Source organism: Acyrthosiphon pisum, chromosome A2 (assembly GCF_005508785.2).
Source record: "Acyrthosiphon pisum isolate AL4f chromosome A2, pea_aphid_22Mar2018_4r6ur, whole genome shotgun sequence".
NCBI classification, from domain to species: Eukaryota; Metazoa; Arthropoda; class Insecta; order Hemiptera; family Aphididae; genus Acyrthosiphon; species Acyrthosiphon pisum.
The window spans coordinates 30,740,392-30,766,722 of record NC_042495.1 but is presented as its reverse complement, the minus strand read 5'-3'; the positions used below and the strand labels follow the sequence as shown (position 1 = coordinate 30,766,722).

The window sequence follows — 26,331 nt, the reverse complement described above, 5'->3', positions numbered from 1 at the left end:
CAGTTGGCAGTGGGGTAATATAGGTGGATTGTGTAGTGTCGTATATTGTAGATAGTCAAGTAATTTACAATACACATTAATGATAATTTTTTTACATTACACATTATATAACCATTTTGAATCAACGCACAACTTTAATTTAACTATTTAATTTTAATATTTCTCCCGAATTTAATAATATGTAATACCCTTTTAAGAACAAATATGTAATTTAGCACCGGATTAGCGAAACCAAGAGCAAGACATCAGAAGTTTTTATACTAACTAAACTATTGTAGTTTTATAATATAACAAATTAAGTTTATATAATATTATGATATATCCGTACATAAGTATATATTATGTCATGTCCAAGTTCAATTAACTCTATACCTTTATGTATAATATAATATTACAATTACATTTAAAGAAAAATAATAAAATATTAAAAACATGTTACAAAGGTAAAAACAAAGGAATAGAATGTATTTTCAGCATGATCAAAATTCACGAGTCAACGAGTCGCAAAAATCTTCCGAGACAAGGGGCGAATATAATATTTTTTAAGTAGACAATAAGCATTAAACCAATAATTATAGAAACAATAACAAAAATTTCCTATACAAAAACACAAAACAGACATCGTCAAGACATAAATTTTAAAAGCAGAAATATATATATAAGAATAAAAATTACAAATCAAATTCAAGAAAACGAAAAACAAGCAAGTGATATACAAATAATCAATCTATGAAACACAAAAAAGTGAAGAAGAATTAACTACCACAGAATCCGAGAATAAAATACCATGGAAGAACAGCGAACATTTACTGCTACTTGTCGAAATAAAAATATTATATTTCAAACTGGAAAAAATCTCTAAGAAAAATTTTTCCACAAAAGGACCAATCAATAAATTTTATACTCGTATATTTTTTTTTTAAGGCACGCTTTAAACAATTAATTATTAAAATACTAGGGTTAGATTAACATTTAAGCATAATTTTATATTCAACGACGCGAATAAGCCGAGACATTCATTTAGTGATAATATAAGTTAGTATTTAATGTAGTAATGAGACATTTTAATGAGGGCATTTTTTCCAAAAAAAAAACAGGGACTGTCGTATATTGTAGATAGTCGTCACTATTTATTATTTAATATATCGGGTGATTTTTTTATCATTGAACACTCATTATTTCAAAAAATGTAAATTTTTTTGAAAATATTTTTTTACATAGTTTCAAGTCGCTTATAAAACAACGTTTTTCTTAAAAAATTATATTTTTAAATATTTTTTATCCTTATAATTTTTTAAGTTTTTTACTTTTTTGAACGATAACATAGGGTTTTAATTTTATATTCCAAAGCAGAATATTTTTCTTAGTATTTTGATACATGAAAATCGAATTTGGGGCGAGTAGTTTATGAGTTATAAATATTCAAAGTTTAGATGAGTGGAGTGGAGTGGTACGGGGTTACCCCGCGAAATGTTTTTCCACTTCTCCGCTCTTCTTTGTCCTTACCTTTGAATATTGGAACAGTGCTCAGACCCACACACCTATAGTCATTGAGGTTTATTACAAACTGAACAGTGCTCTGATTGTGGCGTCCTAATAGTCATTCCAATTTAGGAAACGGACGTAAGATCGACTAAACGCATACCATCGTACATCAAAAGTTAACAGTGCATTAATCTGAATTTATTCTAGAGATAGTCATTGGCTTAGAGTGTACGGAGGTACACCGTGTATTATCCAATACGGGTGATACCACAGTAGCCATATAGTGTTGGAAGGCCAAAAACTCCGAAATGTACCTAAATTTTATTATTATTTTTAAACAATATATTTGTTGAAAATGTATTTATTGAAATATTGAAAAGTTATGTTTTCAGAAATTAGTTGCACGCAACTGGTCAGTCAGTACCATACCTAATATACACATGAGAGTGGTACGTGGGAAAAAATGGGTTGAGAATCTCTATAGTATAATATTGTACCACTATTATAGTGGTACCAAGAAGGCCGGAAAGTCTGAAACGTACCTAAATTATTATTTTCTAAGCACAATTTTTTTTGAATTTATTGAAACATTGAATAGGTACGCGTAGATCTATTTTTGTTATTAGACGTACATGACCGGTCCATAATAGATGAGAGTGGACAAAAAATAGTTTGAGAATCTCTGTGGTATATTATTGCGTCCCCTGCGTGTGGTACCCAGAAGGCTGTAGAGTGCGAAATTTACCTAAATTATTTCTGTTGAAGACGTATATAATATTCAAAACACTTTATAGTTATATTTTTGTCATTGGTGGTACACGACCGGTACACAGTTTAATAATATAGGCACGAGAGTGGTTCGTGAAAAAACACACTTTGAGAAACATTGTCGCGTGTGGCAGGGATGGGGAAGTGGGGAATCCAGTGCTAATGGAGGGCCAATTTTAAATGTTCGAAAATCTAGCGGGCCAGAGAACGTAGAAAGCAAAAAAAAAACCTAATGTTTACTATAGGTACCTCCATAAATAATATCATGTTATTTACATTTAATAGTTCAATACTAGACACGAATTTATAATATTAGATGCGCTTTACGATATACATTATATCGATTTTAATAATTTTTATAAATATAATAAAAATAAAATACAGAAAAATTTAAAAATTGTATATTTTTATAAACAAAATTTAAACGTAGCACAGCCAGTGAAAAATGTAATCCGGGCCGCAAGTTTCCCATCCCTGGCCCATCCCTAGGGTTTAGGCCCACAAAGTACGCACTTTTTGGCAGCATTTTCAAAACGTTGGTCGGGACCACTCTGGCCGGATATTGTTTTCCGTCGTCGAATCGGAAACGTCGCCGAATTTAAAATATACGCGAACAATCGATGCGTTTGTGCGTCAGAACAATAATGTTTACAAAAGCGTATAATAATATTCTTTTGATTAAAAAAAGTGTAGGTACCCCGAAAAAGTGGCAGCGGCAAACAACCCGTACGATATTGTTATCGTAATTATTCAGTCGCTCAATCCCTCCCCCCCCCCCCCCCCGGATGTGATGTTATCATTAAAGTATGACGTCCCCGAGGCATCATAATAGATAAGTATAGAGTAATTATTATCATCAGTTTGCGGCCAACTGCTGTATAATATAATAATAATAATACGATACGCCGCACGAGACGTCCGCCCAGTAGTTTCGAGGCGGCTTGATACAATTTAGGAGTTGTGCGGGCGCCAATAAATTGTATTCGTACACACACGCGGATAACCAAAGTTCAAGGATTCCCGGAAATCGGCATCCCATGGTGGGGTGGGTGGGTGAGATACGATCGTCAAAAAGAAAATTATATAGCGATCGCTCGCCGCGAAAACGATTCGAATATAATGTGGCTCGTGACGACGGCTACGGCTACGGATAGGGGGGGGGGGGGAGGGGGAGAGAGAGCCCGCGGGCCGTCACGAAACAGAGTTTATAAATTCGTTTCGATATCCGTCGTCGCCGTTCGAATTCGTCGGGTAGGCATGCCCATATTGTAGATTTTGATTTTAAAAGTAAAATTAATATCGATACGCGCCGCGACGGCTGATCGCAATAGCCGGGCGCCCACTATAATACCAGACATACCTGACGGCTACCGGTATTGCGCGGTTAACCGAGACCAAGGTCGCGGTCGCGCGCCCGACGATCACGACGCGCCCGAGGGATATTACGATAAAATTATGGGTCCGCGCGTGCGCAGTCGACTCCGTTCGAGGATTTCGTTCGGATCGCGAAGAAATCGAAATCGAAATCGAAACTGGGTCGTTCGTGCCGACTGGGTCAGTGTGCATAATGTTCTTACTGTCGTCGTCATATTTTACGATCGTAAATCGCGTAGTAGGCATAACGTAACACATAACGATTACGATAAAATCCATAGGAAAAAAGAAATTCAAAAAAATTGTTCCAGTTGAACCGGTAAACGTAATCGCCCAGAGCTGGCTGAGTATAGGTTTTTTTTTTTTCGAACCGATAGCACCTAAAACCGATCTAATACAGTCGCATATCAACTTGTGTAAAATGGCGGTGGCTATACCGATAATGCTATTTTAAGACACATTACAACATGAACAATCAATCAGTAAAAATAGTAAACACGAAATTCAATTTCGTTTATACAACGGTTTTCCTGCTTACCACGGTTATGATTTTATCGATATGATATCACGATAATTGATAATGACAATATCCCGAAAATAGGCCCAGCTCTAATCATACTTATAGCTTGTATTTTTATCTTTCGATTATTAATATTATATTTTAGTATAGTGATTTCAAATTCGATTATTTTAATATTTTAAAATTTTGTATGGCTGTTATATCGTTTTATTTTTTTGTCCACTCATTCAACTAAAATAATTTTTAAAATGATTAATTATTACTATTTATTGATGTATTAGTGATAATCCTAGTGGAAATCTCACATGTTTTGATATGTCACGTGATTTATATGTTACATCCGATTTTTAAAAATACATCGTGTTCTTAAGTTATTTCTATGTCGGCTCATTGAAATAAAATATCGGATCGGTTATCGGTATATCGGCAATACAAATCAGAATATCAGAAAAAAGTGTTATCGGCCCAGCTCTATAATATTACATACATATAGGTGGAGTTTTTAGTTTATGGTTTATTTAGTGGACTAAGTCGGTGTTTGTTATAAGTAAAATATATACATATAGACTTTTTTTTTCTGTCTTTCATTATACATTGTTTCTGATTATTTATTATATTGTGTTGACTAAATAAACATGCATGATAAAACCAATTTTTCCTATCACTGCTAATTTTCCCCAGTCATGGCAGAAACAGTAAAATTCCTATATAATTGTAATGGGAAAACATTTTTTTTCCACGATATTAGTTTATCTTCCAAGTGCGGGGAAGTATAAAATATGCGTGTAGTAATCTAGCAACCATGCATGTTTATTATAGTAGTCTAATCTAATAATATTATTATTGTAGTGTAATTAAATCACATGTGTTACTCTGTACGCCACCACAACTTAGCTTAAAGGTGGATGTAATTTTAATTATTTCTTTAAATGCTTTTTGATTATATTTAGTTAATCAAATAATAAAAAAATAAAAATTAGGTACCTAGTTATAGTATTTGGGTGATTTGGCAGAATGATGATAATAATTGTTGTCAGGTTCGTAGTATTGTAATAGTGATAACACCATATTAAAGAACAGTATTGTTATTATAATTACATATTTTTCGAATAAACTGTACAAATATTTTATTAAACTAAATAATAATATTTATCTAATACATGAAAAAAAAAACATTAGTTACAGTATATAAAAATAAACATAATAATAATACAATATAATATTATAAAACATAATTACACTTAACAATAATTTATGATTTAAAAACAGAATTTCACTAAACTCTATAATAATAATAATAATAATAATAATAATAATAATAGTATAATGCTACTCAAAATTGTTTTTTTGACCTCTTTGTATTTGGCACCATCCTCTCTTTTCGGAAATAATTTTCTATCGGGAAAAAGCAATTAATCACGACCGGCATCCAGATTTGTTATTTAACACCGAGGAGGAAAAAACGGCGAGGGCCAGGAGCAAAGTGAATGAACCGGAGGGAGAAAAGATACACCGCAAAGTTTTGGCTGACTTTCAAAGTTTGATTCCGGTCGGGTGATAAATGGACGGGCTAGCGTATAGACACAATCATGCGCGTAAGGCGGCGGCTATTACTGCGGTGGAAAATCGTTTATGACGTGCCGTAATAATAATGGTAATAATAATTGTAGATGATTTTATTTTTTTATTCATTTACGCAATAATAATAATACTATATAAGTAGAGATATATAATAATATAATGTTGCGTAGGTCGGCCTAACCCATCCCAAACGTGCGAAAAATCACTGGAGATATTATAATTGTCGAATGAGCGATGATTTAATATTCGAAGGGGTCCGCGCAGAAACCAGATTATTATTATTATTATTATTTGATTTTCCAAAACATTTCATGACATTTTGATTTAAATTTTTGGCCCTATCTCTGACCCGAAATTGGTGTTTTTCGACAGACGATTTCATTATAAAACGAGAAGTCGTCTTCGACCGTGTCCCGGGTCGTACAAATGGATTTGTCACGTTTTTTCACGGACAAGCTGCCTGACTTGGGATTTATATTTTTCTATCTCTACAGCGTCTGTTGTGCAAATGGTACAGTGACCACGAACGTCCCGACGATATGCAAAAGAGGCGAAAAGATAAAAGAATAATAAAAACAATCGTAACAATAGACGGCAGACGAGACCAAACACATCGTACACGACATGGCGGTCGCGTCTCCCTACCGTTACAGTAATAATAGATAATAAGAGCAAATAAAAGTATAATAATAATATTATGTACAACGCGATACGCATGATAATAATAATAATAAAAATAATAATAATTAATGCTCCCACCGGACGATTTCACGACGTTTGAGCGATTGTTGGAAACGAAAAAAAAAATAATAATAATGTAGTTATATACAAGTCACGACGATTGGTCATCGTCCGGATTTCCGGTCGCTGGCGTCCGGGTAATAATAATGTACAATGGCACTCGGGCAACGGCGGCGAGCACCGCGGTGTGGCGGTCTAGCCCAGGAACGGGTAACCGCCGTACGGTATGAAGTTGGGGAATTGGGCGACGGTCGGCTGGACGGCCACGGACTGGGTCACGTACGACGTGACCTGGGTGGGCACCACCGAGCTAGAGTAGATGGTGGTGTACGCGGTCTTGGCACCGAACGTGAGCTTCAGCACCTTGCTGTCGGTCTGCGTGACCATCGACTGGGTGACGACGGGCGTGGACGTGATGGCGAACGAAGGCTGGGCTGGGAACAGTGTCGGCTGTTGCTGCTGGAGTTGCTGCGGGAACATCGGGGTCTGCTGGAACTGGAACAGTGGAGTGGGCTGGAGCTGCTGCTGTGGCTGCTGGAATGGTAGTGACTGTGGTTGCGGTATGGCCAGCGTGGTGGTCATCAACTCGAAATCGGTCCTGGTCACCGTGCCCACGGGCCGGGACAGGGTGGTGTAGTATGTGGCACCGCCGTTGACCACGGGAAGGGCGTGCGTCTCGTACACGGTCTCGTACCGCAACACCGGCCGGGAAGTGGTGATGACTGGCGCCGGTATCGGTGCGTTCGGGTTCAGAAGCCGGTATAGGGCCAGCTGCTGGAGCTGTTCGGGGCTCATGGTGGGCGCCTGCAGCTGCTGCTGGTATTGGTGCGACGGGTGTTCGGCAGCCAACGACGAGTTGCCCGACGCCGACGCCATCCTGTGTGCCTTCTTCGACCGCGCTCCGTTCGCCTTGTCCATCTGCGACACGTCAAATGACGATCCTACGTTGGACAGGTCGAGGCTGTCCAGGAACGCCTTAGCTGCGCTCGGGTGCGAAGATTCATCATCGTGGTTTCCATTGTCGCCGTACTCGAGTTCCAGGTGCAGCTCAGATCCAGCCTCGTCCAGCCTCGTGTTGAACTCGTTGAGCGTCTTGCTGGGCACGAACTGGTAGACCTCCATCGGTGGCAGCGTCTTGACCGCGGTCACCAGTCTGGTCACCTTGTACGACTGGACAAGCGTGACGCTGCTGGTATCCGTTCCGCGGACCACCGGCAGGATGTGTGTCTTGAGCATCAACTCAGTGGTACTGAAGCTCTCGGTCATCGTCTCCAGCGGTGGCGTGGCTTGGTCTGGGGAAAGCGAGATCGGTGGCAGTGTGGCCAGGCTGGAGTCCAGTGGCTGCTCACGGCCGTACAGATTGGGCGCCTGGCTGGCAAGTATGTTCTCGGACAGTGGTTCCTGCACTCTGGCCGGCGACGGGCTGTCGGTCTGCTCCACCAGGCTCTTTTGGATCGTCGACGTCACCGTTATGAACCTGGTATTCTTCACTGAACCAACCTGCGTGACAAGAGAATATCGTGAGCAAGTTTTTTAGTTGGTTTAGTTTTTTATAATAAATTGTACATTTTTTACATTGTTTACAGCTTTAATTTTTTTTATCAAACTGTATTGTATACCTGCATGTGTCATTATTAATTTTTGTTTTTTTTTTTTTTTAATATTTTAACATTGATATTTTACAGCATATGTCTTTGGGTTGGGTGCAGATATTTTAATTTTAAAACTGATTTTTTTTCATGGTTATTTATCAACAAAAACATAAATAATATGATTCAAAGATATTCCTTGCATAGGGAAAAATAGAGAAGCATGCTATAGTTTAATTTTAATTTGAAAGATACCATATTAATTGGAAAATATTATACTAAGTTTGAATAAGATAATTTTAACAAGTTTAAATTTAAGCTACGTTGTATAAATTATGTAGAAATTTTTGAAAAATGGATACATTTTTTATTTTGGGATGTCTATAAAAAAAATATTGATTAACATTATTATAATCTCTCATCACTAGGTATTTATATTAAATATAGAATTACTTTTTATTTCTTTAATCGTATTTCAAATTATTTCTCGTTTTCCATACTATGCTTGTTTGTAAATATAAGTTTACTTAGGTAGGCATCGTGTTATTCAAATATCAAAATTTGACAAAAAAAATGTCATAATATTCTAAGAAATGGAATTATTGAAATATTTTACTTGGAATGAGTATGGTGATTTGATCGTTGCAATTTCGTAGTATATATCCTTGAATTCAGCTGGAGTTGATATTTCCACTCGGATTGTTTCGGCATTTGCAGACGGGCTCACGTCTTGAACAAGAACGTCGTTGTCATCGTCATGTTGTAAGGCTGGCAATAAGCCTGAACCGGCCAACGCTTGGTCTCCGTTGTCAACTTGTACGTCGGGGAAATGTGGTGTCAATGGTGTGGTAGCATTTTCCTGTCCATGTCGGTTTTCATCGATACGGCGAATGGTTACACGGGGTTTGGGAGATGTTTTGTACTCCCAACGTCCAGTTGGTCGGATGAGTTTGGATTTGAACGTCAACGGAGCAGTTGGGATGGGTTGTGGGCTAGACTGGGGAGATTGTTCTTGTTGTTGAAAGTGTTTTTTAAAAGCCCGACGGTTAGCTGGCGTCACTACTGTCGCACTAGTGTTACTGTCATAACGCTTGGCACTAGGCTGGAACCGTCTTTGAGTAGCAGATCCTTCAGTCGACTCCACTTCTGGCTCAGCGGTGGTCGGTCTGTTAAATCGGTTTTGTTTAAAACTGGGAACTCTCTGTGTTGTAGTAGTAATTTTTGAGGTGAATTTAGATCCTTTCCTGTAACTCGGAGTAGTAGGTTCATTTTGAGCAGAGGTGAATTCGTTTTGTTCTTCATCGGTAGTCGAATAATCATCAAATTCTTTCGATTTACTTTTTGGCGTAGGCGTATACTTGTTCTTATTGAAACCTCCGCCAATGGCTGGCCTCCTGGATTGTCGAACCAAGACCGATCCCGGTTGTGAGCCCACTAATGACTCTAGAGATTCGTCTTCCAATCCAGATGAGGCTGGCGTGGGTTCAACGTTTGGTGATCTAGTAGAGGGCTTAGGTGCAGCTGTTTTCAGGATTCGAACACCAGACGCGGATGGGGATACCTTTACTGCTACTTTTTTCGGTGCCTTATTTGTCGTAGGCTCTTCTTCTGCGTTAAAGTTTGCTACTGAGTTGAACGCTCGGAGTTTTCCTTCGGGACCTCGACTTTTCTGAACAAGGACGTGTCTTGATACGCTGGGTTTCAAATCAATAACTTTGAACGTCTCATCCACAACTTCTGAAGGTTGTCGGGAAAGGAAATCATATTCTGGTGTTGGTTGTAAATGGTTTACTGCCACTTCTTCGACCGGTTCACCAGAAATAACTTCTACTTTACTGTAAATCGCCTTTTCCACCACCTTCGATGGCTCTGGTGCACTTCCCTCAACGACCTCGACTTTGGTTACGATATTTTCTACGACTTTAGAACCCGCCAAAACCACGATCTTTGAGCTTATAACTGGTTCTTTATTTGCATTTCCAACTGGTTTTGGTTTTGGAGGTGATGGCGTAGTTGGTTTAGCAGTGGTTTTCTTTGTTGTAACTGGAGCTCCTGTTGATTTTTTCTCTTGTTCAGATTTTTTCACTGTGGTTTTCGTAGTTGGTGGTTCTTTTGTAGTAGTGGTCGTTGGTTCGGCAATAGTTGTCTCTTTTGTGGTGGTTATAGGTTCATTTGAAGTCATAACTATTTCTTCATTTTTTGAATCGATCGGTAAGTTCACTGGTTTACTGGGAGTAATTCCAATGGACTCTGTTTCCAGCTGTTCTTTTGTAATGGGCTTTTCTTCAATAGTGGTTGTTGTACCTTCTGTAGTCGATGGTTCTTCAACTGTAGTAGTACCTAATAATTATAGTTTATTTTATTTATATACAATAAACTTTATTTACAATTTGTTTTATATAAATATTGTTATATTAGTATTTACCTGGTGAAGTAGACGCACTTTGTGGCATGAAAACCATAACAGTGTTACCAATCGTTGTAGTAAAGTCCAAAAATCCATATACCGTTTGTGTGATTTGAGAATCAGGCGAAACTACCTGCGAAGCGACAGGTTCTGGTTTTTCGTAAACTAAATCTGGATTGACATATACGGGCCCTGGTGATGAATCACCATTGACTAATCCAAAGGCTGAAACTAAAAATAAAGAATATTTTAAAAATCAATTTGAATATTACTGTAAACATAATTAATGATCAGTGTTCCTTAAAAATACTTGATTTTTTTACAACAAGTACGACAAATATTATTATTTTTCCTATTGTGAAAAGCATCAGTTTAAACTAGTTAAATATTTTCAAACTCGTAAATTGGTAAAACTCAATTCCGGCTAAACTCAGTACGTTTATATGTATATATGTGCTTTATGGCTTATTTAATCGTTTGTTATTTCAGAGAAATACCACATATATTTTCAAACGGGACCGTCCATTACAAAAAGGGGTAGGTTTGTATAGCGGACGACGTGAGAAATTGATAGTGGCCTAGTCCGATGGAGAGGTCGTAAAATTATTACTGATGACAGATAAACGCTCGGCGAATGAACAAAATACCGTTTATTTGAGGATTCCAATAACATAGGACACTATGCACTATTGCGTTCGAACAATAGATGGTCATTAACTCGGCATACACATTATGCATATATATATATATTATATACGCATCTGTGTGTCATCTATGTTATACGCACGTGTCAGCGTATGGTACGCGACCATGGGAATTTATTATTGTTACACGTTGACAGGGGTGATAATAATATAATGCAATCGTGAAATTTACGGTTTTTCTGGCCGAGCGGAGGAATCCGTCCACTACACGCACGCCGACACGCTCCTACAACACTTAATAGGTGTATCATTGTGTTGTCCGTGTGTGTTGTTTTATATATTTTATTATACGTTATATTTCCCTGCCGTAAAGATCAAAAATGAAACGCTTAAAGTATTCCTAGTGAACGTGGTTTTGTTTTGATTCGACCGCGAGAAAACGGTAAACGATTTGTCGATCTAACCTCTAAAGAAAACCGAATGAGACCGGAGAAAATTATTATTTTTCCCGACGCTCGCAGTGTATTGTCTATAAGAAAATCATAAAGCCTCTAAGATGTAGATACTTGTAAAATAGGCGTTGATCGAGCTTATTATTTAAGCATGTAATTTTACGTAAAACAAAGTGAGAGTATAAGCATAATATAATAATTAGTATAGGTTTAATCATGAAATCGGGTTGTGAATTTTCTCATAACCGGCAATCAAAATGGATGATATGATAGGTGAAAACACGTGCTCATCATTTCTGAAATGATTAGGATAAATTAAAATTGCATAATAAATCAATTTCGTATTGAGGTAGGTATTTAACAACCAGGACAACGCCATTATTTTGGATAATTGTGATTTATTAACATGACTATATTAATGAAAATGGAAATTGAAGTCCGGGTATCGACATGGTAAATAGATTCTAAGTCATTAAAATATACAAATTATAATATAACATTATGACACTCGTTGGATGCAAAATATGATATTATGTAATCCGAGACATTTATTACCTACCTTTAAATATTAATTGCTTGAGAGGATATATCTCATTACCTAAGGAGACTACCGAGCAGTGAAACTGACTAAAAAATGCACCTTTCATTCTGTCAAAAAATAAAAACGTACAGTGTAAAGAAACGGTTTTTTTTGCAAACCATTCTATAGTATTTAATTTTTCCGAGAATTTCAAAATCGACAATTCAGTGTGTAACAGGAAAACCTGAATGATGAAATAACTTTTGTTCTAATCAATAATGAGAATTTTGTTCTATGTATAATTTATAATAATTTGCGCTATACAAATAATATAAAAAAAAATATTTTTTATTTAAAATTGAATTTAAACTTTTTTGGATAAATTCAAAATTGCCAATTTTGGAATCTGATTATAAGAGCAATTTCGATTGTAAAAATATTTATTTAAGTCAAGTAGATTATTTTTTTTGAATTTATTGAAATACCAATATTTTTTTGATGAAATTATTCTGAAACGTAATACTTATCTCTTTTCAAAATATATTTTTTGGGAATTTTCTGACCAGAGTATATTTCATTAAATTATTTACTAATCGTATAGTTTTAAAAATTTTTGTCATACATTAAGTAGTGCCATTTTTATTGTTGGGTCTTCTCGTTACTCCTTGTGTATAGTAAATTGAGAAAAGTTAAAAATTTGAAAACGATATGCTTGGCTATTTTATCCATCTGATTTTTTACGCGTGAGTAAATGTTTTCGGTTGTTTATCGGCCGTCGGAGTGTTTTAAAATGTATTGCGACGTGCGGGAGATTTCTAGTGGAAAAATTTCAAATCCCACCGACTCCGATAGCGACTCCGCTGCACAGTTGTAACCCTTCGGATAATAATGTGTAGGTTTGTGTTTTTTTTCGCTCAAATTCGTTTTCGAGTTCACTAGACCGTACGGGCGCCCGAACAGACCCGACGTGTGCACTTGGAGATCACGATCTAGCCCGCGGTTCATGGTCCCGTGAGATAACGCACTCCGGACTGTGTCAATGCTCAATATTGTGCTTTTCTCATGCCCGACCGGGCCAGGATTCGATTAACGTCCGATACGTCTCGGCGATAATACGAATTGGAATAATAACAACACAACATTCTGTGTTTGTGGCCCGCGTGAATCATTTCATTTTTTTTTGCGATAATTATTTTCTAATTGAAATCGTGCGCATGCGAAAGGGTTCAATCGCGAATCGGCCGCCTCGTTTCACGGCACGATAATAACATATTATTGTATTGTCACGTTATTTTGTCGACAGTGTTTCATCGATAACAGACAGAACTTTGAACGAGTGCGCTACAAGTCGTACAAGTGGTCAAATTATAATCACAGGCAATCGGGTACGCGTTGTGAGTTAGGTACTCTCATTCAAATGAATAATTGCGATAAATGATAGTGCTTGCCGTGAGAATTCGGACGTTTCCCCTTCGTACCTCCTCCCCACCATATGGATTTTATCGGTACTGGACGTTTCCCCCCTGAATAAATATTATGTATTTTTTTCCCACAATATAATAGGTTGGAAAATGAGTTCTTGTGTCTTGCCTGAAATATATGATCATCACATCGTTATCTATCGATCATCATCATTCACGTTATGGATTTATTATAGTTACTACCCATTTAAATTATTGATAAACTAAAGTCATATAAAAGTATTATTGAATTATATTTATATATTAATAAGGGTAATAATTTAATAATTTGTACATTTATTGATTTGCATTGTATATTATTGCTTGATAAACAATAATAATAATTATTATTATTATCAAACATTAATTTTTTGTCCAGGGGGGAAATTTTCTTGTTCTGGTGGGGAGAAAGATACGGGGTGCAACGTCCTAAAATCTTTACCATGATAGGTTAGGAGGCTAAGGAGGCTATATCCCCCAACCATGACCTTTTGTTTAGCCCCTCATTATGATTCATATAACTCTACAACTACGATAATTGGACCACGTCGGATTCGATTAACGTCTGGTACGTCGACGATAATACAAATAGACGGTAACCACACAATATCTGTATTTTTAGCCCACAAGGTTTCATTTTTTATGCACGACATTATTTTCCAATCGAAATCGGTAGACAGTGCAGTCGTGGACTGTCCACGTTTTACGCAATAACATCATGATTTTTTTTTAGTCATTGGCAGAGAACAAATTTTCGGAGATTCAAACAGGTGGACGCTAATGTTGTACAAGTGGACAACTATTATGATTATGAGCGATCGGTTAAAGTTCGAGTTACCGTTCTTTTAAATATTGACCATAACGACAAACGATTGCGATTACGAGTTCTCGTTAAAAGTTTTTTGTATTCGATGTATGACGTACTGGACATTAAATTATTATAATGTACGCGCCGGGTGAGGATATGTAAAATAAGACAAATTAACGTTCGAATGTGTATATTCGACGATAATAATATCACACAAAACGTGAAAACCAAGCCGATTTAATGCTGCGCTGTGTCGGACAAATTATTGTTCAGATCCAAAAGTTTGTTCTAACACTGTACTTACTAACAGTAATGACGATATTAAACGGAATATGTCACGTGAAAAGAAAAACGTGGAAAACTCTTTGCCCGAGTAGAACAGACCATTATCGACGCGCTCGGTACCCCTTACCGTTCATTGGTAAAATACAATTTATTTCGAACATAATATAATATTTTACATTACGGTGATTTTCGATTTAAAATAATCATTTCTACGCATTCGCGAGATCGTTAAAAGTTCGGTCGGATGTAGTTTGGTTATATTGTTATATTACTATTATTATTATTATATTATAATACAATTCGATCTGGTCAAGGCTGCCGGTTGAATATTATAATATTTTATACTTATTTGTCAACGTTCTCGTCGAAATCGAAAAAAAAAGTTTAACGACACCGAATGTCGGGAATAACAAACGAGGGAGAAATAGACTGCTGATTCTGCAACCAACCGTAGTACCACAAAACTTGTCCACGGGATACCACATACTGTGTTCCTGCAGCTGCACGACGATATGACGTGAACAACCTTATTGTTATGCAGGAAAAAAAATCCAACAGTTTATGACAACGTTTCGCGAAACTTTTCGCACACGCCGCCGTCATAAACTCGAGGCGACAGCGCCGGAAAATGTGTGCCCGCGTGTTTCCCAACAGAATCAACGCACAATGTTATCGTTTATATTTTATAGTTTGGATCTTATCGTTCATTGGTCCCCCGATCTTGTGACAGGACCTAAATTCATTAAAGGTAACGACCAGACTGATTGGGCACAACGCGTATAATTATTTTTAAAAAATTACCTAGTATGTCGATCGGAGCGCGGAAGAGACCGTAAAATCGATACGATTTGGTCGGACGAGGCGCGCACTGTATAATATTATAATTTAATTTGTTGTTTATTTAGTTCAACAAAAATATCTAAACGCAACGAAAGTTTTGAGTTACGGCTACAACTGACAATGGGCCGAAGGACATAATACGTCAAGCTGTCTCGAAAGACATTGAATCTTCCAGACCATCGCCTCGAGTTAATTTGTTTTTTTTTTTTTACTGACTCGCAGCTGTGTTTCCAGAATTTGGCGAAAATTATTATGAAAATTATTTCGATAACTAAAATATTACGATATTGTTAAAGTTGTCCCAACAGATGGTACAAAATGACATCGAACTAAAATAAATACTAACGAGAAAAAACAACGGCGAAAAACCAGTTTTAGTTTTTATCGAAAAACAAATAAATTAAATTATTATTATAGAGGTTATTATTAAGTAGTTTAAAAAAAAAACCCAACGTTTTAATACCATTTTTTTCCCATACTAATATTTATTTTTATTTTACTTATTAAATTTAGAGTGTAATTTTATTTGTATATTCCGTTTTTGAAAACGTTTTATGAAAAAGTATTCTCAAAAAAATGTAACGTTATTAACATAATGTTGTAAAAAACACGATGTGCTCGAGAAAACAATAGTAACGAAAAATGTACACGAATTACGTCTTTGGAAAAAAAAATAGAATTTAATGTACGTTCTGCATGAGAAATATATGCACGTTTTCAGATTAATGGAAAAACTTCTGAAACCACTCTGATATTAGAATAGTTTGCACTTAACGAAAAAATAATAATAAACCTACCTTACCTAGGACACAAAAGCCCGAATAAATATGAATATAACGATTTTTGTTTTCTGAGTACATAAAATTAATTTAGCATCAGGTGGGCGTTGCAATTAACTTTGCTGAAAACATGTAAAACACATTAAAACTTCATCAACTTTGGTAGTGTAAAATGAACTTCTAATAATTTAATCAGTAGACGTAGGAGTATAATATTAGGTACCCTGCGCACATTATAGTATGTCAAAAATACACCGATAAAACAAAATGTGTAATATTTCATATTGTAATATAACGTCGCCAACGACGCGTTTCTGTACACAGATCGTTATTTAAATCGGACGACGGATTGATCCGATCAACTGCCACAGTGATGGTAACGGAATGAGTATACGATAGTTGAGGAAAATTGAAAAAAATCGTGGCAATCATAAACGATTACAACAGTTCCTAAGACTCCAAGAACCGATAGGTATAGTCCAGGAGTATTCGACTTAAGACTCGCCAAGCTAATCGATGTCTTAAAATATAATAAAATTACTAAAAAGTGGGTAAGTGGATGTCACTCTGCTGTACAGTAGGTTACAAGTGGGTCACTGTATAATGATTTGTACTAAATTTGAATTCAATGATATATTACCATTATATACGAAAAACGATTCTAAGAGGATACGGTTTGTCAGTCTGGATATTTTATATTGTTATAATTTATCATAGCCTGTAAGTTGAATTAATATTATAAATTATAACAAAATAACTAAAATGGTTATTTTTATTTTTATTCGTTCCGGTGGTGATATACAAAGCGTTAGAAATTAAAATCCCATTTTTAGTGGTTTTTCGTAATTCATCCTTGGTTTCTCCCGTGGCATTAATTAATAAGTGATAAGAAAATCGAAAAATGTCATCTGTTAAGTACCATTTTGATCAAATTTTCTAGAAAAAAGATACTGATGAAATCTAAGCACTCCTTCGGGTCAAAACTTTGTATACAGTAAAATAAAAATAAATAAACACTATTGTAAAACCCCTAGCTTAAAATAATTAAAATAATTATAATTTAAAATAGTTCTTATAAATCTTTTATATCAATACACATCTCTGTACCAGTCTAAAAAAAATTCGGCCTGTGCCGTCGGAAGCGTATCACATAGATTTGGTCCGCCGCGAAAAAGGGTTGGAGCCCCTGGCTGACCCCCAACCTGACCCCAGTTGGTCTAGTCTGACACGGAGTATTGACGTGAAAAAAATTAATAATATTTTATTTTCTTATATCGTGTCGGAGTGTAATTGTCATCTAAGTGAACAATTGGATAGAAATATAATATTAAGTTCATATATTATAATACACCGAAAACACACCCTAAGCCGGCTTAAAGGCGGTTCGAGCTTTGCAGTAGTCTATTGCAAAAATAAATTATCAGGTCCGTATCTAATGATTAGAATTCATCGGTAGGCTCAAAATCAGGCTGTTTCTGGGGCCCCGATGTAACACGTATTATCTCCGATATTTGCCAAACAATAACATAACAATTTGTTGTCGGAGTGTGTATTATTGTAAATATGCCGAAAATCCACAGATGAAATGGAGCAGCGGTACTCATAACGTGAGTATAATATTTATATCGAACAATATCGACCGCAGCGAGTTTTTGTACACAGATTGTTATTCGAACGGTTCGATCCACATTGTTAGGTATTTACTATTAAAGGAAAAGGTCATAAATCGTGGCGATAATTCTCTAAAACACCCGAGTGATATCTATATTGTGATATAGTCGAACGCAGAAGTTAGACATGAAAACAATCAATACGAAAAATCGTGTCGGAGTGTAATTATTATATTGTTTCGACGTCTACAGCAAGTGAACAGCCGAAAATATAATTTAGAACTATTGTCGTGGAAACAGTGAGATAATAATGTCGATAATCGCATTATTACACAACTGACACGATGCCTACTAACCTGGGTACGCTTTCCGCGACCGTGAACCGGAATCGTTTTCCCTGACCCGAATCATATTATGAATTTGTTGTTATAATTATTTAACACTATAATATAATATGTGCCAAAGTGCATTTGTACGACCATGTACCTATAAACGATGAGAGTCGGGTTAGTCCGATGCTCAAGGGTGTGTGAGTGCCGCGCATGCGTTGTTCGGCGAACGTGCGCGTGAGAAACTTAAACGTCCTGCTCGGTCGAGTTCTCATCTCACGCCGGCAATATAAATTCCGTCGTATTTTTTTTAATCAGTTTTCTTTTTTGACGGTTAATCGTGTTATATAATCGTTTAAATCGAAATTCGCGTCCGACCCGGCGCACAACTATATAATACGACGATTCGCTGATGAGATTTACACGAGTGCGAATCGTCGAGGGCGAAAAAAAAAGATCACACGAACGCGACCTCCGACCTAGATCCGCCAATGACATCGGCGGATAATTAGACCTGAGAGACTCGACAACGACGACGACTACGACTTCAACCACGGTGATGATGATGATCGTGTGCGATAGAGAATTCTCACACTCGGATGACGATGATATAGGTACCTAGGTACCTATAACATCGCGTTGTTGTGACTAACCGTCGCCATTATACAAAACGCTAAACGATCCGAATCTGTGGCAACAGCGAATTAATGTAATACACCGATCGTAATGGCGAATGTGTTGATGATAACAGTGATAATTACGTTAAAACATAATATAGGTAAGCATAATGGCTATAGGTTACCACCGCCCATAGTTGTTTTATGGTAATGCGACCACGAAAATCGATGGTTATCGGGCGGGGGATGGAGGCCTGATTGACCCTGGGGGCTTGTTATGAATCCGTTATTGGCGTGAACCTTCGAGCGATCCACGACCGACTGAAGTTTCATATATTTTTCGTCGATGATAACCTAACCTAACCGCGGTTATAGCGAGAAAACAGTGACCAAAATGTATTAATATTGTTATTATTATTGGTTCGATTGCAGTTTGAGCACGTCATGTTTAGATTATTCGTCGTGAATTTCAGAATATAATTATAATATACACACTGACTGACTGACGATTATTCAGAGTTTTCTGAGTCGAGAAGCTATCCGCGTTTTTGTGAACAGAATTTTCACGAATCCGACCGCAATCTGTGTCCATATTGTGCACGAGTCGCAACAAACTATTTAAACCATATTCCCGCACTTAATTATTATTATTATTATTATTATTATTTAAAGCACTCCCGCGAGATTCGACTGCTATACATCGATTCACCATCGGTTTACGACGGAAACCGCTGTCTCTTATACCTACAACAATATTATTATGTCCTCATGAAAAATATTAATAACGTTATGCTGTGATGAGACGTGTCTACCGCTCAAAACTGAGTAAAATCAAAACGTTAACAATATATTCTTACCGACGAGGAAACGTGAAAATTGTTTTTAATCTGTTTACATAGCACGACGGTTTGACTACCTTAATAAAATATATTTTATTATAATCATAATGTCACTGGTACGAAAGTATATCGGTATAATGGGTCCCACAAAGCATTTAAAATTGAATATTGTTTTTTAAAATGAATATTTTAAAATGCTTCAATAATGAATTGACCAATTATATTTTTGAAATATTTTATTTTCATTATAAAAAAATATTGTACTATATGATTGCATAAAAATGTTGACTTATTCTTTTTATAAGGTTACCGTAAAAATGTTTTTTGAAAATATTTTCAAAAATACAAAATTTTTTGCCAACGAATATAACTAAAATATTTCCTAACTATTAACGCAACTTTTTTAATATTTTGACAACCATATTATTTTTCTAAAATTATCTTTACCATAGTTATGAAATATTTTTCTGCCGTGTTGGATGTATACTTGTACGACAGTTTTGGGTAAAAATAATCCATTTTATTGACAAAAATTATTATTTTCATCGTTTATTTATTCATGTGGTATTTATATACTAGCTATACGTCTGCAGACAGCTTTTACATTTACTTCATGCAATTATTGAGCAAAGTATGATATTAATATTATTAAGTACACTTTACTATTTAAGACATAGCTTATTTACTAATTACGTAACACTAAACAAATTTAAAAAAAAAACACGAACAACTAATTTCGCAAAAGAAAAAATTTACAAGTACCGAGAGCCATAATAATTCCAAAAAAAAAAAACAATTACCCGAGGAATGGTTCTTAATAAAGAGTAATTTATACTCAAGTTATATTTTTATCTGGCAGGTGGGATGAAAAAAAGGATCACACTGTAAGCTCTTGGGCTCACGGGTTTTCTAGGTTTATTTAATCATATTTTGCTGTAGTCCGTTTTAATATTTGCATTTTAACGCTATGTTGTGACTAAAATATAAATAATTTTTGAGTTGTGTTTCTACGATGGTTAAACTTAAAAGTTTCCTGCCGTACGTTCAAAGATTGGAAACCTGAGACGTCATGGAACTATAACTAAATCGGTGGTAGTTTATTTTTAATAAAGTTCCACAAGTCATCGAAAATTTCACTAACAGCAACAAATGAAATGGCGATCGGTGGTCGAAAACTCGACTAGGTACCATCGCGTGTACCTTAACTGTAGACAATAGTGATAGTTGTAGAGAGAATGGATTTTAATTTAATCAGAGGCGATACGAACAATATTTAAGTTAATATACCTACCCGTGACATTCTGAATAACCATGGTTATAATGCATTGCGACATCTGACTCTATGGGTCGAACACCCACCTGCGACGACGTTCCTTCGTTTAATACGGACCTGGCCCGAGAGGTAGCTGTCATCATAATTATATCGTTATTCGTCATTCCGTCTCGTTTACCGTATAGGCAGGCGCCTACAAGTCTGTGCAACGGTATATGAAAATATGTGAACAAAAACCATAAGTGCACTCGCCAAGACCGAGCCACATCGGACGGGAGATGGGAAGCGATGAGTATTATCGACGAAGTGATCAATCATACTATAGGTACCTACCATTAGTACTTATCGAGCGTAACATTTTAATGAATTCGTCGCGTACGTTATAACGATGATGACGTGTCGGTAAACGTTTAGGCGTAATTGCCATTGCAAATTATGTCGTTTTGTTCGACAACGACGAGCGAGGACTCAAATCCAAAGAAGACATAATATTTCGTGTCCGACGTCGGTTTTGTACGTTATTATTATTAGTCTTATCCGCAATAAACAGGCGCACCGACGCGGACATAAAGACGTGTGTTGATGATTTCGTTTAAGGTCTATATTATATGATATTATAATTCCTACTATGGAAATCACTCAAAAGTGTAACACATATGTGACGTAACCGTGGTGGCGTGTGGTTTTCATATATCAATCACCGCTACTCCATTAAGTAGTAGGTATATATGACATAGTAATTTTGCGATATTATTATATAACTTATATACAAGACATGCGTCTGCGACGAGCCACTTGGGCACCTCACTGATTAAACGTTGGATATCGTGATTGAAAAACGTCTGACCGCAAACTGTAATTATTACTATATCGTCGTTAAAAAAATCAAAGATACAATCCCAGGCAGCAATTTTTTGTTTAAAAATATTATTATAACATTATTCTAATATTATTCGTGATTATAATATTAGAATAACATTATTATAATATTTTATTATTATATTATAATATTATCATTATTATATACTACCTAGGATTGCATCTTGTATTTTGTAACAAGATACTATTATTACAAACGTTTGTACAGAATAATAGTACCAAGAAAATTGTATTTGATTTGCAGGACACTCAAAACACAATTGTGGTAATTTTTTACGTGTGTCTATTATTAATATTGTATTGTATATAATTTCGTCACGGTATGTGTTTTTCAAAAAATTTTCCAAGCACAATTGAGCAGAAATTAACAATAATGAAGACATTTACCATAGGTACAATGTTATAGCTTGTAAGACAATTTTAAAAACGTTAAATTAAATTACCAGCTATCTATAATATCTACAGTCATACACAGATAAGCACTAAACAGAAATTTTCGTTGTCATAAAATATGAATCCGCTACCTATAGGTATTTCCACATGATATAAAAAAAATAAATTAAAAGTACAGATAAGCAATTACAGTGTACTATTCACATTGTTGTAAATTTTTTTCATTCTGTCTTCTGTGAGAATACGTCTGTGTCAACTGTCACTAAAATAATTATACAATTTAATAGTTAATAAAATTAATTTTAAAATACAAAAGTATCTTTGGTATCTTGTATCTAGTATCTTGTATACACTAAACGCGTGTATCATGATACTTTATTTTGAGTATCTTGCCCAAACCTGGTTGTAGGTAGCACAACTGAGCGGTATATGTGAGATGATGAAAATTTTCACTTTTATATAGTGAAAAAAAGTGTTAAACACGTTTCTTTGCGTTCAAAAATATAACTTTGACGGGGCGCGAGTTTCGTGGTAATTATAATTTGTTAACTATTATATTATGGTACAATATTATAATTAGAGTTAGAGTCGTAAAGCGATTAATCAAAAGAGATTATTATTGGACGTGCAAGAACACTACGTAACCGAACAATTAGATACTATTATAGGCACACCGACATTACCAAATCGAAAAATATTTTAATGCGAAAGGAAAGGGCAATAATATAACTTACGTGAGCAGGTATTACCTATACTCTATGCTATACCTATACTATATATTCTTAGTAAAAAATATTTATATTAATCTATACTTATAAAATAAACAATAAAATGATAAATAATTCGTTTGAAAACTATTACGGTACGATTCGAATAGGTAGTGTTTTAATTCGTTGATTTAGCATGAATAATTATTTTGATGTACTTACACTGCGATTAATCAAAAGATATTAATCATTGTCGTAACGAGAAAAATGATAGGTACGCAAGTAATTATTATTGGAAGTGTAAGTACGTGTAACTGAATAATTAGGTAGGTAACGACATTGCCAAATTCAAAAGTATTATTTTAATGTGAAAGGATGAACTATAGTGACGATGACTTACATGCACAAGGTAGCTACCTACTGTTTAATAAAAATAAAAAAATAAATATATAAATCTGTGTTTATAAAATAAACAGTAAAATGATAAATAATTTAAGACCATTTGTAAATATATTTAAGTGTACCTAACGTCTTAACAAAATTAATTATTTTGTATGGTTTGATGCAGTCGTATGGATTCAGATGTATAATAAGATATGTTGAAATTATATATTATGACTACTTTATAAGGGCTCTATAAGTTTAATAATTATTATTATGATGTGAATAATCAAATCATAAGTATTACATTTTTCTGTTTAATGTTTTCAAACAAATCGCTGATTCGTAAACATTAATTTTCGATGAAATAAATTAACTCTTTAGTTATATTTTTTGCCAAACGCAAAAGCCTTAAAAATAATATCGACATGAATTATAAGAATATATTTTTTTTTTCAAACAATTCGCAGTTATTCAAAATAGTAATAATAATGTATTTTAATATTACAAACGATGTGGGCATCACGAATAAGAAATGGTTATTAATTTTCACGGCTGCCTGAAAATAATACTCGAGTATAGTGCAATTATTTTTCAGCACATCTCTGCTTTGCGACGTGAAAAACATAATGGCAATTATTAAATTAGTATACTTTGATTCACACAGTCAAAGAGAAAAATAAATTATTAAAATATGTTTTATTATTTTTAAAAAATCCGTACTAAAATATATTAAGTAACTTCTGTGCATTTCAGCTTTCTAATAAACTTACTGAGCTTACAGAAAAAAAAAGATGTTTCAATTCGTTCACTAATTCGATACTTTGTGGGCATAGTGTTCTCGGAGGAAACATTATTACAGTCAAGTCCTTTCGACCTGATTTCGACTACCAGCTGTGCTAAGTTGAGTTTCCGAAAACTCAAATCGTCAAATTCCTATGAAACAGGTACTTAATACTTCCAGTGTGTCTACACGATATTGTGATGAGCTCCGATGAGTGTCACGTCGGTAAAAATTCAGACCATAAAATATTTATACGTTTCCAATAAGTAGCTAACATTATAATATTCCGGTAAAACGTCACCGCTAAGTTGATCGACTATATAACCACTATCCCACACATCATAAATATATTTCCTAACTATGGTAAAAATATTTTCAGTAAAATAATACAGTTTTCAAAATATTGTAAAAAGTTGCGTAAATAATTAGGAAATATTTTAGTTATATATTCTTTGGCCAAGAAGTTCATATTTTTGAAAATATTTGAATCATATATTTTTAAAAAACATTTTTACGGAAACTTTATAAAAATATTAATGCAACATTTTTATACGACCAAATTATAGTCCAATATTTTGTTATCATGAGAAGAAAATATTTATAAAATTGTATTAGTCAAATATTCAAGCACTTTAAAATATTCACAAAATATCATAATTTCCCAAATGCTGTATGAGTATCGTATCACAATAAATAACAAACCTGACACGCGCACCTACCAATGCAAAACGAAATAAATTATTTTGATGACTTTTATAGGTAAAACTCAAAAATCCGGTCTCAAACCGAAAATTAATTATTCTGCATTGTAAAGACGACGTCGAACTCGGACCCAAAGATGTGTTGAACTTAGATTTTAAATGGTATTCGTTTAATATGTGAGCTACAAAGACGATAATCTATACTATTATGTACTGCAATTTACGGGATACCAGTCTATTAACAAGTATTTTTTAAATTTTTTAAATAAAATACAAAAAATATTTAAAAATAAAATAAAATTTGTTCATGACATTTTTTTGAATTATTTTATGTAAACTGATATTTTGTTTGACTGATTTTGACATTATGAAATGTAATCCTGTATTATTTTATATTTCTCTCACTAATTAATTAAATAATTATTAACATAATTTTATGATTTTTAATTTAACTGTTTTAAAATTAATTATTGTGGGTCACATACTAAACTAATACCAATTTAATTATAAACGAATCTAACCATTTGGTTTTATGTCAAACTAAAACATAAAAAATGTTTTTGTTCGAACGTATGACGCATATTGGCTGTTCGCGTTCTTTTATTTAAGCTAGGTCTGACTTTTGAAACTCAAACACCTTTACTACTTCGAATATTATTATTATGATTGATATTATTGTGTGTCACTCACTTTTCGCCAGAAGTAAGACGAAGCAGAGCGAAAACGTTTTCATCTCGGCGGACATCATTTTGACGGGCGTGGACGACCAAATCTCGTGCGTCTGTGTGCTTAGGTATCTCTGCGTGCTTATGTGTCTCTTGAGCGGTTATCAACCCCTGTCGATGGGGTGTAGGATAATCTTATTAAATACCCCTAGGCGGCGATGACGTCTGCGTGAGTGTGGTCTCGGATTGCGTTCAGTGTTGCAGTCTTCGCCTGCAAGAAGTCATCTCAACAAGCCAAATGGCGGCGGGTGGAAAATCTGAAACGAAAAAAAACGAAAATCATGAAATGATAATAATTATAATATTTGATAATAGAAATAATGATAATATAATCGCATGACGCGAAGACGTTAAGATAGTGTTGAACGGCAACCATCGTTTTGGATATAATTTGTTGCCGTATTATAACATTTTAATATTCGGTTCACGTCAACAAAACATATTTATGCGATATAACGGTAGTTACGTATATTTATCGTAAGGTTTAATCATATTTATATCGTCCTCATTAACGTGATGTGTCTTGCTCTCGTATTAGGCATACGCGGGATGTACTTAACAGAAATACATAAAAAATTAAATAACTTTTATTCTAATTAATATTTTTTTAATTTAATTTTTTCATGATCGACTCGTGCATTGCATGTATAATATTAACAGTTTTTCTTCTTATTTTTTAATACTTGCTGAAAATAAAAATATCTAAATCACATTTAAATTATTTTGTTTGAACATTTTAAAATAGAAAATTTGTAAATCTGGTTTTTAGAGAACTTTTGACTCTAAAAACATTTAAATAAGTCAAGTGATTTATATGTTATCAAATTATAAAATGTCAAT

General features: G+C 34.8%; 1 protein-coding gene across 3 annotated transcripts in view; it reads right to left on the bottom strand.

Moving 5' to 3' along the window:
• Positions 1–5,221: 5,221 nt before the first annotated feature.
• Positions 5,222–26,331, bottom strand: part of LOC100159263 (flocculation protein FLO11) — a 127,528-nt gene continuing 106,418 nt past the window's right edge. For all 3 annotated transcript variants that reach the window (XM_029490697.1, XM_016803993.2, XM_001948838.5), the window contains 4 exons: positions 25,457–25,748; positions 10,484–10,696; positions 8,675–10,398; positions 5,222–7,969 (listed from right to left, as the gene is read on the bottom strand). In XM_029490697.1, coding sequence (XP_029346557.1) covers positions 6,665–7,969; positions 8,675–10,398; positions 10,484–10,696; positions 25,457–25,514 — 3,300 coding nt within the window. In that variant the 5' untranslated portion in view covers positions 25,515–25,748 and the 3' untranslated portion in view covers positions 5,222–6,664. The remainder of the gene's footprint in view (positions 7,970–8,674; positions 10,399–10,483; positions 10,697–25,456; positions 25,749–26,331) is intronic.